This window comes from Portunus trituberculatus, chromosome 29 (genome assembly GCF_017591435.1).
Source record: "Portunus trituberculatus isolate SZX2019 chromosome 29, ASM1759143v1, whole genome shotgun sequence".
Taxonomy (NCBI): Eukaryota; Metazoa; Arthropoda; class Malacostraca; order Decapoda; family Portunidae; genus Portunus; species Portunus trituberculatus.
This window is the reverse complement of record NC_059283.1, coordinates 5,781,012-5,800,621: the sequence shown is the minus strand read 5'-3', so window position 1 is coordinate 5,800,621 and position 19,610 is coordinate 5,781,012. Positions and strand designations below refer to the sequence as shown.

General features: G+C 38.1%; 2 protein-coding genes across 14 annotated transcripts in view; both read left to right on the top strand.

The window, feature by feature from the left end:
* Nucleotides 1-212: 212 nt before the first annotated feature.
* LOC123510532 (protein ECT2-like) lies at nt 213-14,808 on the top strand. Of its 13 annotated transcripts, none has more exons than XM_045265778.1 (21): nt 358-657; nt 3,139-3,239; nt 3,803-3,933; nt 4,116-4,248; nt 4,528-4,737; nt 5,253-5,396; nt 5,835-5,972; nt 6,189-6,334; nt 6,844-6,951; nt 7,073-7,093; nt 7,625-7,751; nt 8,210-8,398; nt 8,769-8,976; nt 9,136-9,296; nt 9,509-9,628; nt 9,841-9,988; nt 10,282-10,436; nt 10,703-10,791; nt 10,902-11,058; nt 11,814-11,900; nt 12,106-14,808. In XM_045265778.1, exons 1-21 carry the CDS (start codon nt 621-623, stop codon nt 12,112-12,114), a joined length of 2,619 nt encoding a protein of 872 aa, XP_045121713.1. In that variant the 5' UTR covers nt 358-620; the 3' UTR covers nt 12,115-14,808. The 13 variants fall into 13 exon arrangements, with proteins under 13 accessions (XP_045121716.1, XP_045121718.1, XP_045121713.1 ...); XM_045265782.1 differs by having other exon boundaries at nt 390-411; XM_045265770.1 differs by lacking the exon at nt 358-657 and adding an exon at nt 758-877.
* Nucleotides 14,809-15,112: 304 nt separating this feature from the next.
* Nucleotides 15,113-19,610, top strand: part of LOC123510572 — a 37,001-nt gene continuing 32,503 nt past the window's right edge. The window contains exon 1 of the mRNA XM_045265849.1: nt 15,113-15,304. The gene's annotated coding sequence lies outside the window, so the exon portion shown is untranslated. The remainder of the gene's footprint in view (nt 15,305-19,610) is intronic.

The window sequence follows — 19,610 nt, the reverse complement described above, 5'->3', positions numbered from 1 at the left end:
TAAGGGACAACCTTGCATGTACAAAAACACAGACGCTATTTTTACGCGGCCCAAAATTTTAATGGTGTCTGGCCAAGCTTAGAACAATAGCGCGATACAAACATAAGATAAGAACACAAGTATTTCCACTTGAGAGAGAGAGAGAGAGAGAGAGAGAGACCCAGCAAACAGACAGGCCAAACAGAGAAGCCAATGCGAGATAACCCAAACCTAAGATAACCAACAGAACATCACACAAATACAGACGCCAAAATAAGATAACAGAGTCACCGGTAACAATAAATATGGCGGCTTTCATTCACCCCTTGGCTGTGTTGCGCACCCGCTGCTCTCTTGTCTGGGGTTTCGTTCAGTGGGAGTGACGTCATAAATTGCCCCGTGACGTCACAAGAGGCACAGTTTAAATGGCAGGTGTGAAAATACTGCTTTAAACCCTCGAATATTCACATTTTTACCAACTTTCACCTACGGCGCGTTGACACAAGCACCGTGAAGGGTCAGAGAACACCTGGAGAGAGACAGAAGAATGGAGATAAAGGAGAAGAAGAGAAAATAAGTGGAAAATAACAGCAGTGTCCGTCACGTTGAGGGTTGTTTGGTATTCTTAGACTCATCAGAAAATGGCTGAGCATACCCAGACGTGTATTGTGCTTAATGGTGAGTTGTGGCCCGCCCTGTGCTGCCTCTGCTGGCCCTGCCCCGGGTTTGGTGCCAGCATGGTGCCCCTGAGGTGGAAATAAGCCTGGAATTATGGTGGTATATGGTGAAATGTGGCCATGGGGACCCAGCGGCCTTGACCAGGAAGGAGAAGCCAGTGTTTATTTCCTCTCATCTCCAGTATTCTCCCTGTTTTCCTGTGTCCTGTGGCCCTGGAGGAGTGAGTGTGGTGCCCCATGGTGTGTGTGTGCCTGAGGAAGTGTCTTGCCCCTGTGGATTGTGGACTGACCCCCACCTGTGTCACTGAGAGGAAAATGATCAAGAAATTAGTGTGGATTTGCCTTGTAACTTCCTGATTTTGTGGTGCAGGACTGAGTGTGCTTTGAAATTAGTGATGTATCTGCCCTGTTCCTCGGTTTTTTGTTGTTGTTTCATCCTGTGCAGTGTTTTTTCTCAGGATTTGATGGAGTTTCATGTATTTTAGGGTGAAGTTAGGTTAGCTTCATATTTTTGGGGTACAGAGTTGAATATGCTTTGAAATTAGTGATGTTTCTGCCCTGTTCCTCAGTTTTTGTCGTTATTTCATCCTATACAGTGTTCTATCCCAGAATTTGATGGAGTTTCGTATGTTTTGAGGATGAATTTTAGGTTAGGTTTATATTTTTGGGTGCTGGATTGACTGTGTTTTGAAATTAGTGTTGTTTCTGCCATATTTCTTGTTTTTTTGTTGTTATTTCATCCTGCACAGTGTTTTGTCTCAGAATTTGATGGTGTTTGGTGTGTTTTGAGGGTAAAGGTTAGGTTAGCTTTATATTTTTTTTATCTAGAGTTGAATATCCCTTGAAATTAGTGTTGTTTCTGTCATATCCTTGGTTTTTGTCGTTATTTCATCCTGTACAGTGTTCTATCCTAGAATTTGATGTTTTGTACATTTTGAGGATGAAGGTTAGGTTAGGTTTATATTTTTGGATGCAGGATTGACCGCTTTGAAATTAGGCTTGTTTATGTCCTGTTCCTCGGTTGTTTATTGTTATTTCATCCTGTACAGTGTTTTATCCTAGAATTTGATGTAGTTTTGTATGTTTTGAGAATGAAGGTTAGGTTAGGTTTATATTTTTGGATGCAGGATTGACCGCTTTGAAATTAGGGGTGTTTCTGTCCTGTTCCTCTGATTTTTGTTGTTATTTCCTCCTATCTAATGTTTTATCCAATACTTTAGTGGTGTTTTGTATGTTCTGAGGGTGAAGTAGGTAAGCTTTATATTTTTTGGGTGCAGGGTTGACTCTGCCTTAAAATGGGTGGTATCTTTGCCCTGGCCTTTTGTTTCTGGTTATTTTATGTTCCTATACTCCATTTCATGCCAGAATATAGTGTACTTTATTTAATTTTAGGGCTAGATTAGGTTAGGTGTACATTTCGCTTGCTGGGGAGAACTATGCTACTAAATCTTGTGTTTTTATTTTTTCTTTTTTATTTTTTACTTTTATTTTGCACCAGAATGACAGATTTTTTGTATATTCCTGTGTTTAAGTTAGGTTACATTTAAATTTTGTGCTGCAGGACTAATTATGTTTCTAAATTTCTTGTTGCTGCCCTGTTGTCAGAAAGAATGAATGGCAGGCACTTAAGGTTACGGTAGGTTGATTAGGTTTGGTTAGGTTTATTTGGTTAGTTTAGTTCAGTTAGGTAAGTCTGGTTCATTTAGTTTGTTTGACTTAGTTAGGTTACTTTGGTTTGGTTCAGGTAGGTCAGTTTAGTTTGGTAAGGTTAATCTGGTTTGGAATGCCACCTTTATTCAACCAAACCTCATCTTTTCATCAAAATGTATGTGTTTGAGTAGCCCTTCGTTTCGTCCTACTTTCTCTATTGTCATGTTCTATTCAAAGCGTGATGTTGTGTCTGTGCATAGCTTCATCTCATACCCACACTCTTGAATCTTCCAAATATTCCACTGTTTCATTATAATTGCGATGTCATTCTGTTAAATTTCATACATCCTAACAAACTATGTATGGTGGCCAAAATTATTTTTTTGGATAAGTTTTGAGTTTTTAAGTAATGTACCATCACTGTCGTTTTTGCCCCACCCCCTCCCATCATAAGGAGCAATTTCATTATGAATTAGTCAAAGAGCATAAAAAATTATCAGAAAACATTGTTTCAACCTTGCAAATATCGATAGTTCACAGTTTAGAATAGTCACTCAAAGTAGCAGCTCTAATAAAGAAGCAGTAAATTTTAAAGAATTGTTTGTGGCATTATTTTCTAACTTAAAACAGAACATAACCGTACCTAAGTACCAACTAACCTAACCTTAAACCTTATCTTATTTCTGCTCTCCTGCCTTTTCATTTCTAAGTATTCCCTTCTTAGTGTAAATTGTTTTCACCACATATTAAGTGTATTGTAGGAATGCTTGTCCTTATCAGAGACAGGAGCAGTGGAAGGATGAACAACTAATGTGTGTCTCCCTCCCAACAGACGTCACAGTAGCAAGTCAAGACATAGAGCCATGTGGGGATCCCCGTATCTGTTTAGTTGGGAGCCTTGCAGATGACGCAGAGACACAAGAGGCAGCTAAGGTGGGTGTGAAGATGATGGTTGTGTTTGTGTCTAAGCATTGACAGGGTGTGAGTGTGTGTGGTGTTTTGTCTGGGTCTTCTATATAGATCAAGTTCAAGAAGAGTTAAATATACATGAATTAGCTTATTTTTATGAGTTTCAAGCATGAAGTCATTAGAGATTTGTTTTTATATAGTTAAGCATTAATGTGAAGATTTAAACATACTACATGAATTGCCTTATTTGTTGAATTTTGAGCATGATGGTGTTAGTTTTTTTTTTTTTTTCTCTCTCTCTCTCTCTCTCTCTCTCTCTCTCTCTCTCTCTCTCTCTCTCTCTCTCTCTCTCTCTCTAAATGGGCATGAATCAGCTTATTTTGAGAATTACAAGCTCAGAGATATTGCATTTATTTAGCTTTTGTTTAAGTTCATTGGAATTGTTATATTTTGATGAATTCTGAACATGAAAATATTAGGAGTATACTATTTTATATATACCTGCAAGAAATGACTAACTACCTATTGTAAATTTTGATATGATTTCAGATTGCATTGTTTTATTACTGTTACATTTTCACCCACAGAAATTTAACGTGCCTGTGGTGACGTCAGAGACAGGAGAGGAGTATGTGTCAGACTCTGCCTTTTGCACATACTTTGTCCTGAGTGATTTTGAGAGTCCGGTGTTTGAAGAGCTTGACAAGGCAGGAGTTCGGTAAGCTTCTCCTCTTGTAGTCAATGTAGCGTATAAGTTTCCTAATGTAACCTTATATTACATGATACCCAATGTTTTATAAAGATATGTTGCTCTATGTATCATTGTCAAGGTTATAGTAAGTCCCGTTGCATTATGTTCTTTGAAATATGGTTCTCTTCATTGTGTTATGATCTTGACAGGTTACTAGGGAAGCCAGCACTAATAGAGCTTTCTGCAAATGGAGTGCTTACCTACACAAGGCGGCCGGTGTTCTGCCACGTCATGAAAGATGCTGTTCTCGTCTTCACAGGATTCAGAAAGAAGAGTGAAGTTGTAAGTGTAGCAGTTTTGATCTTGAGATTAGTGTGCCCTAAAAGATTCAAGAATCCATTTTGTTATTGATGGATTGAATGCTTTAAATGTTTCAAGCAGAGAGATGATTTTTTTTTGTTTGTTTTAGTTTAGTTTTATCTGACTGAGTTTAGTGTTGCCTAAAATATTGAATCACCAAGTTTGCTTTTGATAGATTTTGTCATGTGAAGCATTTTGAACAAGTTGTTTTAAAGTTTTGTTTGGTTTATTTATTGAAGTGAAATATTTTGTTATTCACAGTGCAGGTTACTGAAGCTGGTGCACTACATGGGTGGGAGTGTGAAGAATGAGATCATAGACACCGTGACACACCTGCTGGCGTACTCCTCCACGGGGGAGAAGTACCAATACGCCAACACCTTCAACATCCCCATCATGAGTGAGGACTGGGTGCACGCTGCCTGGGCCCACCGAGACGAGGTGGGAGCCCGGTCCACCACAGACGCCATGGTGAGTCTGCAGCGAGCATGGCTTTGTGAACTTACGTTTTCTAGTCCTTTCCTTGTTTTACTTCCTCCTAGTGAGTTTAGCCAGAGCATCATTTTGTGTATTTTACAGCCTTTTTGCTTTTTTTCACTGCTTCCTGGGGAGTCTCCCCTGAACATCATTTAGTATTTTACATTTTCTAGCCTTGTCTCTTGTTTCACAGTACATTTTTTTGGCATCTTATGTTTTTCATCTTTTTCTCTTGTTCCATAGCTTCTTGACCTCACAGGCTGCAGGATGAAATTTACGTTATTATTTTGTGAGAATTGTAGTTTTCAGTTGCTTGTAGCTAGTTATAATTGTCATATCTGACATTTTCTTGCCTTTTTCCCCTTCTGTAGCCTCATGACTCCCTCTACATGTTCCAGTATTATTTCTTTGAGACTAGTATCATTATTTTGTTTTATAGTTACATATTAGCTAGTTGTAAAACTCATGCATCAAATATTTTCCTTTAATCAATGTGATGTTTCCCTCAGGCCAAGTACAAGCTGAAGGTGTTCCAAAACCTGCGCATTGTGTTGGTGGGCTTCCAGGAGGAGGACCAGAGCCAGATGGAGGACCTGGTGACTCAGAATGGCGGCTTCAACACCACCCTGGAGGATCAGCAGGCGACTCATGTGGTGAGAACTAGATGGCCAATTTCTCTTTTTCCTCATACTTATGAAATCCTTGCTTTTTATCATTAAGTTGGTAGTTATTCTCTTGAAAAGGTTAGGTGGCTTTCCTTTCTTCTCATACTGGTGAAATTTGATCTTTTTTATCATTAAGGCAGAAATTATGCTCTTCTCAAATTGGTAGAATATTTATGCAAATGTCCTGTTGATTAAAATGACGTACATGTAGTTGTTGCTCTCATTTGAGTTTTGTCATTTCTTATTCTATTTCCTTTACATTTTATACCTGTTTGCTGTGTTGATTATTGTTAGTTAGTAGAATATCTTAATCATCTTATCAAATAAGACTTAAGATTTAGCTGACTAATTTATTTTTATTTTTTTTCCGAGTGTCATTTTAAAGATTTACATTTATTTCTACATTATGCTTTGTTTGGTTGGCAGGTGTTAGAGGACCAGACAGTGACAGAGAAGCCTCCAGACTGTCCCCCAAAGGCACACGTGGTGAAGGCAGAGTGGTTTTGGACTTCTATACAGATGGAAGCGCCACCCAGCGAGACCTTGCATCTTTTTGAGGAGTTGGTGAGTTGGTAATCTTTTCTCATTGGATCTTAACAGTATGAACATAAATATGAAAGATTATTGTCATTGTGTGCTTTTCTTCCTTTTCTTTTTCTAAAGAGACAAATTTATAGATAAGGATGATAGTTGGAAATTGGTAGGAATGTTTCATATAGGGACTGTCACATGTAGGGCAGATTGCTTGCAGTTTTTCTAATGTTCATATGATTATTCCAGAATGCCAGTATTTTAAGTCCACGCCAGATGTTCTCCTCTCCCTCCACTCCTGGTTCTCGGAGTCGGCGCCGCAAACGGTTACGAGAGACAGTGCAACACCTGGCACAAGATGACTCCTCCTCCGCCCTCCCCTCTGCCCCAGCCAGGTACTGCCGTAGCTGCTGTCACCTCACTGGGCCAGCTTAGGTCACATGTCCATTAATGTGGGTTTAGTGTACATGAACCACAAGTTATATGCATTACTGACTCAAAGGGAGATTGTTTTATGAAGTGTTTTGTTGACCATTTGTTATCTCACACTGATTTTTGTCTCTTGTGCAACAGTGAGAGACAATGTAAGTTTTATGTTTCTGTTTCTGTAATGAAAGGAATTCATTCTGGTATTATTAGGTGCTTATAAAGAATGCACTTATGTTCTCCATAATAATATACTCATATTATTTTGAAAAAAAACTAACTTGATTTAAGAAATGCATGAAAAAGAAAAATAAGCAAAATTGGAGAACTATTTGAACAGGTTAGAAAATTATTAATCCATAGGTAAAATATCACATACAGTAACAGTTTCATTTTCATCACTTGTACCATTTTCTCAATAGTATATAAGTGAGTGAAGGCATATTACTCTGATATCTGACATGAACCTTCTGGACAGCAGTAAAAGAAGATCCTCAGTGGGTGACCTGGCTTTCCTGTCAGCGGATGGTTCCTTCCTGGATGACACCGCTTCCACACCCAACAGACTCGCTCCTCCCACTGGCAGGTGAGAGATGCTCTAGCTGTGTCCTCCTCTCTTCCTTATTGACACATGTATAGTGGCTAGCTTAGAAATGGTAGTTCCTTGTAATGGTGTGATATTTACTTAATTTTTCTTTGCTTTACAGATCTTTCAGTGAGCTAGATGGGTAAGGGATCATTGGGAGTAGTGTGGTGAGGCTGACCATGTATTATGCATGTTCATAAATTTAATATACATTTATAAAGTAAATTATAGACACCACTGCACTATTTGGCTCACTGTGTGTCAACCATGTGTCAGAAACTTCTATAATGAGCACGTTGCCAGAAACTTTAATTTTCTCACTGAATTTTTGTAATTTTGTTAAGGTTAGTGTGGAGATGCATGAGATTAAAGGAAGTCAGGATGTCAAGTGACCACAACAATAGATAATTAGACAGACAGGTGCATGATGGGAAGATTCACTGGGCAAAATTAAATTGTCTATAAATAGATGAATACACAGCTATTGATCAACTTAGGCCATAAGGTGTGCACTCGTACTGCTAATATCATATTGTAAAGTTTCTACACTGTATATAAGTCATCATTCATCTCTTATCTCTCTCTTGTTTATATGCAGACAAAATGACAGAAATAAGTGAACTGATACAAAAGTCATTATTAGCATGATGTTAAGAGAAATTCCTTTCCACAGCAGTGAGCAGATGCCCCTCAGTCCGCCCCCTGTTGACTTACGGCAGCTCTCGGCAAGGCAGCGTGTTTTCCATGAGTTAGTCAAGACTGAATGCAATTATGTCAGCATTCTAGATGCGATAGAAAAGGTAACAAACTACATCCAAAATTCTTGTAACAATATATTTATCAGCTTCTCACCAATGTGTTTGTATTAGGAGGATAAAAAATAACTTATTCCTCCTTTTAAATGTTAGTCTCGAAGATACACACATAAAAGAAAGTAACCAAGAATAAGTCAATGATAGAAAAGATAATATGCTAAATCTTACATCCTTATAACAGATTCACAGAAATTGTAAAAAGAATTAAATATCTTGTACTTCCATTAATGTTGATTTCTAGAAGATACACAAAAAAGGTAACATTGCATCTCAAACCTTGATATCAGATTCACAAATTTATGCATGTTTATATTAGAAATAGAATACAGATAACTTGTACATTCTGAATCTTGAGAGCTAGACGATACTCATAAAATGATCTTAGGATGCACACATCTTGCACGTTGGTAGTGGAGTGTTGGCTGATGGTGGATGTGTTGCAGGTCATCAAAGTCCCCTTAGAGAACAACTCCCAGTCAGGCGGCCCCATGCTGGACTGTCAGGAGTTGCGTTATATATTTGGTAACCTGCCGCCAATACACACAGTTCACACAAGAATGCGGGATGACCTCCTCCATCTGGCTCATAACTGGATGCCTGATGCTAGTATTGGGGAGATTATCTTAAAATATGTAAGTTTATTGTCTTATGTAACTTTGATGTCTATGTTTAGAAATACTTCGCTCTGTCTCTCATCTTGACTATATTTACAAGCCATAGAGATGATTAGCTGGGTTATGAACTGTTTCTTCTGTTGACAATGTAGAAATGTTAATTTGTCACTATAATCATTAAGATATCCTTGAAATCTCACGAAACTTTATTAAGAGCCTTTTTAATGTAATACAATTGTGATGGAGAAATTTCAAAATATGTTTTTTCAAGATTCTCATTTTATCTCTTTCTGTTCACTGTCTTATGAAATTTCCTGTATTTGGCATTCATCTCTTTATTGCATCTTGGAACATCACAATAATGAATTAATCACCATTTCTCTTCCAGTCTACTGAATTGGAGAAGGCATATCCACCCTTCATCAACTTTTTTGAAAACATGAAGGAAATGCTGCAGAAAATCTCAAGTGAAAGGCCAAGATTTCATGCCTTCCTTAAGATCGCCCAGAACAAACCTGAGTGTGGCCGTCAGAGTTTGCAAGAGCTGTTGATTCGGCCTGTACAAAGACTACCATCCATGAGTCTCCTTATTGGTGGCAAGTATCGGTTGTTAATTCATGTATGCGTGCTTAGTTTACTGTTATAGGAGCCTAGGTTTATGCATTAATTTTTCTTGAAGCCAGTGTGTCTTTTATTTTAGAGATGTTTCAGTCCATACACATTTCCTTGTGGTTAATGTGTCTTTCTACCAACAGACATCTTGAAACATACGGAGAAGACGTCACCAGACCACCTAGCTCTGGAGCAAGCCCTGGATAAGATCAAGTCTGTCATGACCTTCATCAATGATGACAAACGGAAGACAGAGGCAAAACTAAAGTTGTTTGAGATCCACAACGATATTGAAATGTGTCCGGTAAGTCAGATGCAAGTGTGAATTATATGACATGCAGAAAGTACTGAGAAGTTAAACATGTTTCCTTTTTCCTATCTTTTTGCATATGCTATAGAGGATAAAACTGGAGTATTGGAGAGGGAAAACATGCAAGGAAGATGATGAATGCTCACAGGTAGACATATAGACTTTATTTGGATAGATCTTCATAACGATATATTTTTTACCCCCAGCCTAACCTCGTGGCATCTCACCGAATGCACATGAGCAAGGTAGACGTGACAGAACTGAGTGATAGCTGTAGTGGGCGGGGTGACACCCTAACTCTGTTCCTTTTCAACGATGTACTTGAGGTAAGGCAGATCCATTCAGAGACAGACTTATCACATGGCCTGAAATTATTAAATCCAACAAAAATCCTTTTATCTAATGAATCTCAAGTTGTGTTGCACTTCTAAATCTAGAAGGGGAATAAATACCAGTGGTTTACTGCATGGCCAGTGGTCAAAGTAACAAACAAAATCCTGTTATCTGATTAATCTCAAATTGTGTGTTGCACTTTTAGATCTGCAAGAAGAAGAGTAAATACAACAGTATAAAGAGCCCAAGCCGAGCCAATCTCCATGCCTTGAAGAGCATTAAAACCTACAAGCACTTGGAAATGATGAACCTGGCCCATATAAAGAGGATTGTGGACATAAGAGAAACTGAAGGTGGGTACTGTTATCTTATGAAATAATTAAGAAAAAAAAAAAAACCGTACTACATTAATACCTCTTGTTTTTTTATGACTGTTAATTAAGTTTTGTGAGTGTTTGATAGTGTGGTGAAGTCTTTGCTCCGAATTTATACTTCGTTAATAATGATTGATGATTTTAGGAGTTTCCTTGATATTCTGGTGTTCTTTGCTCAGATCCTTTAAAAATGTTCTAATTTAATGTTTCTAGCTTTGTAATGGTTAGCTATTATTTTGTTTGATATTCTGAAGAGATGGTTTTTCCCTCAGATTGCCACAATGTCTTTGCCCTCATCATCCGGAGCAATCAGGAGTTGAAGGAGCGACTCTTCACCTTTACTCTCATTCAGGATGACATAACAAAGTCCACCTTCCTCAAAACTTTGTGTCGAACTGTTGCCAACATTGCCTGCAGGAATGATGTTGTGAGTTATTCATTGTTTTGATGCTGTTTTAAGTTTTGGTTGATTAATAATGATAATGTTTTGGTTTATAAGGAGATAAACTGATGATTTACTGCTGTATTTAGGACATTGTTTTGTTTACACTATGCTGTGTGGGATTGCTGGCCTGAGATATACATAGATTTGCCCATTAAAGGCTGGTAAGGGATTGCAGTTAAATATTTTATTTATTTATGTTTTTCATGGCACTGGTTGACAAGTATCACATATGTTTTCTTCTTTTAAAGGAAAATTTCCTGGTTTCCATGGATCCTCACCATCTGGATATAGAGACCAGTGATGTTAGTCTTACCAACGCACTTAGTAAAGCTCTCAAGTAAGTAAACTCCAATTTTAACTTGTAATAGCTATAATATGCTTTAATTTTACTGGTTTGAGGAATATTTTAAAATTCTTCTTATTTACACATTTGCTGTACACTTACAGGTTTGCAACACGAACCGGAAGGAAAGTAAGTCGAGCGTTCAGCTTCAACAAATCACCAAGCAAGCTGAAGCGAGCTGTTTCGACAGTAATGAGTCCTTTTGGCACCCTGCCACAGCAATCATCCATGAGAGGAGCAACAAGTGTCAATAACTTAGCTGTGAGTGATAACCCTTTTGAAAAATTAGTGTATTTTTTCACATTAGATATACATAAGAAATATTTACATCTGTGTCAGCTCTACACCACATTTTCTAATGTGAAATTGAGTCTGCTAAACATCTCAATGTATTTTTTTTTTTTTTTTTTTTTTTTTTTTTTTTTTTATAATCTTCATTGTTTTAAACTGCTTTAAAATTGCTCTGCATATAACAAGACTAAACTAAATACATTTGGCTTTTCTTATTCACCTAAAATTATGCTAATCTTGCTTGCTCGTGCTTACAAACTCATGTGTTAAAATATTCAGCTGCTGCTTATTCCTGTTCTTTTGAAGAATGTACTTGAGACATTAACAAGAAAGCCAAGGATATATTAGCCTTGGGCTTTTGTGTGTGGTTAGTGTGGCCATCATTGCTAACAGCTTAGAAGATACAGAGAAATATGGGATGCATTTTCTTGTCTTTGTCTGTCCATATCTTGCATGTGACTCAAATATTTTCAAAACAGTCTTGTATTTAGTATCGAGAAGTTTACTATCAAGGTGTAATGAATGCTCTGATTCAAATATGGTGATTATTGTTCTGTCCTAACAATGCTTTTTAAAGCATCACAAACTCTCTCGTCACTTAATGAACTTGATGCAAGTGAAATGTAAGAGAACACACTTCTGATGTCATGCACTTGAGACTTGAAATCATGCACTTGAATAACCAGCATCTGCTAGCATGTGCTAACACAGCTCTTCTCTTTCAGGATTTGTCTTTATCAGGAACACCTCCCACTGGGGGCTTTGCTCATCCCATGGCTACTCCCACGTCTCGCAGACGCACCCTGAAAAATGTATGATGCCATTCACTAAGGAAGCATTTAATCATGCATATTTGCTTGAAGCTTAATTTATTTTGGCATGAATTGTTGGAAACCATTCTTCTCTATTTATTCCATTCATCACAATAATGTGGCAGCATGAGGTTCAGTAGCTGTAGCTGTGTGTAAGGAAGGTGGGCTTAACAGTGTGTTCTCACTCATCACCTTCTCTCCCCAGGCACACTGAAGACACTTGCTGCTGGAGCAACAAAGTGTTCCCTTCGCTGGTTCTGCCAACACTCACAAAGGCCACCCACAACTAGCTAAGTTTCTCACAATCACTCCCCTTCAGGATGTTTATAGGGTTGTAATGATGCCAAATACTTATTTTCTAAGTACAATAGCAGTGCTGTACCAAATTTTTCAAGGGTGTGAAAAATGTGCAAGCTTGTTGTAGTGGCCCAGCTTGACCTAAGAAATACTTAAGTTCTCATGTATATTCCTCAAGATGCAAAAGTCTCCCTTTGATAGGATTAATGTAAATAGTTTATGATGCAATACATTTAGTACAAAATTATATCTACCACTCATACTGATTTCATAAGTGAGCAGCTGTGGTATGAATTTTTGTGCCTTGGACTTGTACATACATATATATATATTTGACAGGAGAATGTCAAAAGGTCTGTATGGGTAGCTGTCTTCTCTCACTCTTTATAGTTAGTGCCGGTGTTGAGGAAGAGAGGTGTTTACTCCATTACAGTAAGTACACACAACTTTCTGCATTTATGAAACAGATTTTATGGTTTCTGAAGAGAAGAAAAGTGCTTGTGATTTGCATTTTCTAGAGGCATTCACTGCAGTATAATCTGTTATGAAATCATCCTTTGAAGAACAATCTATCTCACAGCATTGATCATGTCCACTTTTGTTTGTTTTGGTGGATCTGAAGGAAGCTTTCATTAAGTAGAAAAACAAAAAATATTTCAGAGGACTGTGTGAATCAGAACCATGGCTTTTTATTGTATGACTGGCATCCCTTCTCAGTTTTTTTCATCTTGTGCATATATATTCTTTGACTTTTAACTCAATTTTCTTTTATTTCTTTATTTTTTTTTAATTCAATCACATTTTTTTTTCTCTCAAATATACACTGCTAACATACAATGGAGTGAATAGTTTCTGATTACACCAGGTTGTTTCATACCAAATAGCATTATGGTTCACTTACCAGGAAGTGTATTTAGAACAGGAAAGAGATTCAACTACATGGACTTTGTATCAACATTGTGATTAGTGAGGTTCCTGACCATCTGAGAATGCAGGTGTTTGTCTTTAAGCAGCTCTCGTATGTCACATGGAAAGACTGATTATTGTTTTTATTTTCAGAGTATTAGGTTTTATGTTAAGCTTTGGAAATAGGGAGGCAAGTATGTATAATTTGTAATGAGCCCAATGTCACTCTGTCGTGTTTCAAGTCTCATCAACAAGTGTTCCTTCATATTCATCATCAGGGTATCGCTGTACGTGGGGAGGGTGTGCTTGTAGTCTATTAGATCATCACTCATTTGCTTTATTACGCTGTTATTATTCTCTTCTCCGTCTCACCACATTCTGAATATTATATCTCATTGTCATCCACGTTATATCTTTTGTATCTTTGTATCGTATCTTTGTTGTCATGTCATTGTTGTGTCATACGTCAGTGTCTCATTTGGTGTGAGTGAGGAGTGCTTCTCATAGCTGCCATAAACTGATTCATGTGTTCAGTGTCCTGCCAACTGCCACCACTGTTATGACTCAGAACATAGCAAGGGGTTGGTGCACTCTGCTTATCTCTACAGAAGGGTCATCATACAAGCCACATGTATGAATCTGCACCTCTATCGTGACCTACTGCAATTCTTCACAACTACATAATGCATACTTACTTTGTCGCATGGCATTTTTTTACCTGATGAATCAATTTGGTGCTTCTAGGGATCCCCAAGATATATTCTTAGAACATTCTTACCATATAATAAATGCATAAGGACCAGGAAATTTGTACTAATTGATCTCTTGTTGCAATAGGTGAGGAACAGACTTAGGACCTGTATTTTGAATTGCTTTAGGTTCATATGACTTTTTAAAGGCTATCAAGATAATAAGTCAAGTTTTAAAGGGTGTTTTTTTTACGTGTTAATTATCTCTAGAATCTTAAAAACCTTCAGTAACTTTTAAGAACAACAGATTATTACTAGAATCTTGAAAACTGACAGTAACATCCACTAGAGTCTTGAAAATTACCTGAAACTTAAGAATCTGCAGTAATTTCCACTGCAATCTTGTAAACCATCAATAACTTCCACTAGTGTTTCAAAATATCACTAGAATCATAAAAGCACCCTGGAAAACCTCTCACCAAGCCCCGAAAATAGTCATGAGATGCTTAAACTTGAGAATACAGACCCAAGATTATTAGTAAAAAAAAAGTGTCATATTTTTTAACTTGTACTGCCATGAATATTTGTTACATGGACTAAACATCGAATATCCTGTTGCCATAAGTAATTTTCTTCCATCCAGGAGGTTTGCCATCTCTCTGCCGTGTGTGTGTGTGTGTGTGTGTGTGTGTGTGTGTGTGTGTGTGTGTGCGCGTGCGTGCGTGTGCGTTTCAAGTAGTATTGTGGAGTGCCTGATCTAAGTTTGTCTGGGCAAGAGTGATAATCTAGATATTACTCCTGTACCTAGATCTTCTCTGTACATACTGTAACTGACTTGGCGATCCCCTTCTTGTTCTGTCAAACATTCCATTGTTTTTGAGCATATATTTGGGATTTCAGTCAGTCATACCAAGTGTTCAGCAGTGTAAAGGTTGCCTTGTGGCGCTGTCTTCCATAAATGTATTACTGTTGATACTTAAGATATTTTTAGAGGCTCATTAAATAAATACCTTTTCCATAGATTTTTTATTTGTAATCCTTGTGTAGTGGTGCGCTCTCTCTCTCTCTCTCTCTCTCTCTCTCTCTCTCTCTCTCTCGACAGGTAATGCAGTAAGTATTTATTTCTCTTGTAGTGGTTGTAGTGTTTATATTTCTTTGAGTTCAGGTAAAGTTTAAGTAATGTAGAATACATTCGCGTATTTACCAGAGTTTTACTTATGATAGTGAAGTTTTTCGTAATTCTCCTGAAATTTTCTGTTCACCATCTGGCAACACTGCGCTCCACAGGTTCATGTACTCGAGAGTCGCTCACTCGGCTGCCGCTGGCGCTTTAGTGTAGCATTGGAAGCAAAGGGAAGGAGTGTGCGCCATTTGGGCTCCACCGTTGACTGAGTGATGCGCTGTGAAGTAGACGTTTTATGAGTGGGAGGTTGACGTGCGGATCTTAGCTGTGTATGAGGAAGGAAAGACAGGTGTGAAGCATCACTGTCATCACATCACAACTCATTACGTGTAAGTTAAGCTATAGTTTTCAATGTTTTGAAGTTTTCTTATTCTGTTTCTTCTAATCTGCATGGTGGTATTATATGGTATCTATTTTTGGTTTCTTTTTCATGATTTATCCAGAATTTATTTGTGTGCATGATGTAAATATTTTCATGTATTTCTGTTTAATGATAATGTTGAATGGGGTTTATGTTGCCGAGAGATGGATGTTATAATGAACTTACTTTATATGTAATTTAGTCCATTTTGATCACGTTCTTGATAGACGGGCAGTTAACACTATGGTAAATGCCAGGAAGCGGATATATAACACCTGATTGCTTATAACTCAATGCAGTGGCTTCATAACTGTAATGATCTCAATACCTTTCAATAACTGCTCTATACAGTTAATGCCAGGAAGAGAATATGATCTGAATAATGATGCGTTAACACGTCGTAGCATCACATCTTGAACCTTGGTGTTGGAGACTGATAGACTGTAGCAATGTACAGAGAACGAAATGCAGGGATGGAATAGCATAAGAATTACAAATGAGGCTCACAGAGGAAGATACATGGGATAAAAACATCTGAAGGAGACTCATACAATGCTTTAAGTCACTTCTACCCCGAGAGAAGTTAGATGCGTGAAGTTAGAATACACCTCTACACTATGAAACACAGACTTACAACCCATGTACCATTGAAACCATAACCATCCATCACCGCATCACCCTCGCTATCCCATCACCAGGTATCTCATTGTATCAGTCACGCACGCTGCTGCCCTCATCACCTCTTTAGTTAGCCTACCTTACCGTTACGCTCTCGTCTCCCCCAGAGCAGGAACCGAGGGAAACAATGTGACTTTTGACTTTAGTGATGTGATATATAGCGTTGATAGTGATGTGTATTGATCATTCTGTTTCCTGAGCTTTCTACGTTAATTTCGCTCTGTAGACAAGATAAGAGAAATGGTATTGAGAGGACGAGTGATGTGAAATGTAGCGTGTTGATAATTTTCCTTCGTTTCATGAGTTTTCATTATTAATTTTAATAATGAAACTAGGCAGGTAATGTTAATTAAAAAACGTATTGGTAATTTCACGTTTTATAGACGTTTAATGGCATCAAACATGGCAGACAGACAGGTACGTAGAAGCTCCAACTGACTTCCTTTAGTGACGCATCTCGAGGTCGTCACGGCAGATCAGTCTAGTATGCTGCACCACCACCACCACCACCACCACCACCCGAGCAGCATACTTTACATTATCCGCTATTACAGGCTTAGGTCTCCAAGGTTTCCAGGTACAAAATGACATCCGTATTATCGTGACCGTCCCGTTATGTTTGCCTGGCCATCGCTAACATTTTTTTTACCCCTTTCTTCTCTTTTTTCGTTCGTTTGGTGTTGCTATGTGAGTGTTTTGAAGTCTAACAAGTTTAATATTAGATATGTGATAAATGTAACGTTTTTCTAACATTCTGAGTAAACACCAGTATCGTTTCTAATTAGCTCTCTACATGTATATTCCATCAGTTATTCTTTAATTGTCCTCTTCTGCATTGTTTCCTTTTACTCTCTCTCTCTCTCTCTCTCTCTCTCTCTCTCTCTCTCTCTCTCTCTCTCTCTCTCTCTCTCTCTCTGTTTCGCATTTTTCCACCGGTTTGGGTCGTCACTTGCACTGCCCTGCCCTGCTCCACTTCACACCTGCAGGAGGGAAGTGGGACGCCGTTGGGGAATTCTAATAGTCGTGTTTTTGGGGAAGTTATCACGTTATTTTCTTCACTGCGCGCATTCTTCACCTTCAGCTTGTTTCCGGTTTTCTCCCTCGCCTCTTAGCAACTCGCAAAGCTATGTAGATTGAAGGGTGTGGTGGTGAGGGTGGAGTGAGGAGTGGAATGCATGGTATGAGTTGGAATGCAGGGATGATGTAGAGTAGTGTGGAACTAGGAAAGAGTACGTTTGGTGGAGTGTATAGCGGAAGTCTTTGCTGTGTGGAATAGTGTGGCCCGAACTGGTTTGGAATGGAATGAAGTAGAAGTATGAAAAGTGGTATGAAATAGAGGTGTGTATAGTGGTAAGCAACAGATCATTCATACCTTTCTCTGGTAAACTCTGAAACTCCCTTCCTACATCTGTATTTCCATCTTCCTACGACTTGACCTCTTTTAAAAGGAAGGTTTCAAAACATTTGTTTCAGACTTTCGGCTAATTCTTTGCTATTATTTTAGGGAGCTTGCATTCAAGTGGGCTTTTTTATTCCTAATATTTTGTTGGCCTTGACAAATTTCCTTCTTGCATAAAAAAAAAAAAAAAACAAGACAATATTCCAAAACATCATCGCCGCACCTCCATTTCTTTCAATAGGTTCTAGTTTAAATTACACTATTTTCTAAGACTCTTTACGAATGAAGTAACAGATTAACACTATTTCTACATTCTGAACATGATAGAGTCTTGAAAATCCGGTTAATCATCTCTGTAGCGTTTGAAAATAGCCGCGGTAAGAGAGCAGAGCGTTTCAGAATACAGGGTTTTAGGTACGCGCAGGGTGGTGTGAAGTGCTGCTTGGGTTGGTAACACTGATGATTCTCTAGCAGCGGTTCATTGTCTCTGCAGCTCCCGTCAAACTTTCTATTACTGTAACGTGACGCTTCGGTTCATTGTGTGGCTTGATGCACCATTTAATCAATACGCTTTCTATATTGGCATTTGTCATTTGTGCTGTGCTGTTAGTTTTCATTATATCCGTTATGGTGATTTGGTGAAGTGTGGCCTATCAGAGAGAGAGAGAGAGAGAGAGAGAGAGAGAGAGTCATTATAGATACACACCAGCAAATCAATGAGAAAATAAAGCAACTAACCGTATATTTCGTTTAGATATAACACAAACACACTCTCTCTCTCTCTCTCTCTCTCTCTCTCTCTCTCTCTCTCCGCAGGTCACGTGATGGTAGGGAACAAGGAACGCCCGTATGTATGGAAATGGGCGGGAGTTCATTCATTATACACTTTCACGAGACTGATGCGTGTTGTTCATGAGCGTTCAGTGGAGACTCATCACTGTTGTTATTCATGGCTTTGTTATTCATGTGTTGCGTTGTTTGAAGTGGTAAAGTTATTAATTTGAGTAGTGTTTCCTGTTTGCCGTTTTTTTTTTTTTTTTTTTTATATATTTGAAAGGATATTTTTGTCTTTTATTTTCATTGTGGTTGTAATTATATGATCTGCTTTCCTTCCTTTTTTTTTCATGTTGTTCTTCCTTTTTCTATTGTGTATTAAGTTGATTTTCTTCTCGTAATTTTTCTATCGTTTCTTTTTATGTTTCGTTTTCCTGTTTTTCATATTTTTCCCTGTTCTCTTTGTAGAGTTCTTCCTTCCATTTCCACCTTTTATTTTTGACTTCACATCTTTCTCTTTCCTCTCGAGCATTTTTCTTTAGCCTTTTATATATATATATATATATATATATATATATATATATATATATATATATATTTTATACATATATATAGCAACTATTTTTTTGTACTGTATTCTAGCTGTCTCTCAGTTTTATTTTCGATCTTACACGTTTTTATTTTGCTTTTTGATGTAAATTCACATCTTATACAATACTTTCACACCTCACAGCTTCCTATCTCAGTTCGTCTCCCTTGAGGTAGTGAACATGCCTTGACCAACAGCTACAAGCTATCTTGCATCATCATCTCTCTCTCTCTCTCTCTGGAGCTTCATGATTGAGAAATGTGTTGGAAAAGACTGAAAATGAGCGTGGTATAATTAAATGGGTGAATAGAATAATTAATTTAGTTTTACGTGGCAAATTGTATCCTATAACTGAGCCTTCTGAGTGGGGCAAGTGAAGCAAGCACCCTCAAACTCTCCTTCCGTGGTTCTCCGCTATAACCAAACGAACCGCAGCGAACCACAACGAGTCTTAAGCGTTTTACCATCATCCCCAGCTTCATAACAATCCTTGCTACTATTACAACGACTACTACTACTACCGCTAACTCCACCACCACCACCACTATCACTACTACTACTGTTATCATCACCACGACCACAGCTGCTGCCTTCACGACCTTCAGGCCTCCGCTTGGTTGCCTCGGCCTCGCGTGGCGGTCTTAGCCTGACTCCTGAGCTGAGAGGTATTGCAGTGGTTACCCTCACTCGCGAAGACACGTGACTAGTACATATTGGTGTCTTTGGTGTTGTAAGTTGAAGTGTTGTCTGTGTGTGTTGCTTGTGTTCTTTTTTTATCTCTTTTCCTTTTGGTTTGTCGTTCTCTCTTCATTTTCTTTATTTTTATTATTTTTC

What these genes read in the sequence shown, in the direction of transcription:
- LOC123510532 (XM_045265770.1), top strand. Translation starts at nt 769, where the DNA reads ATGTGGCCATGGGGACCCAGCGGCCTTGACCAGGAAGGAGAAGCCAGT. An exon ending in ACGATATTGAAATGTGTCCG is followed by an intron (nt 9,297 to 9,508) that starts GTAAGTCAGATG and finishes TTTTACCCCCAG; the next exon opens with CCTAACCTCGTGGCATCTCA. An exon ending in TTGCCTGCAGGAATGATGTT is followed by an intron (nt 10,437 to 10,702) that starts GTGAGTTATTCA and finishes CTTCTTTTAAAG; the next exon opens with GAAAATTTCCTGGTTTCCAT.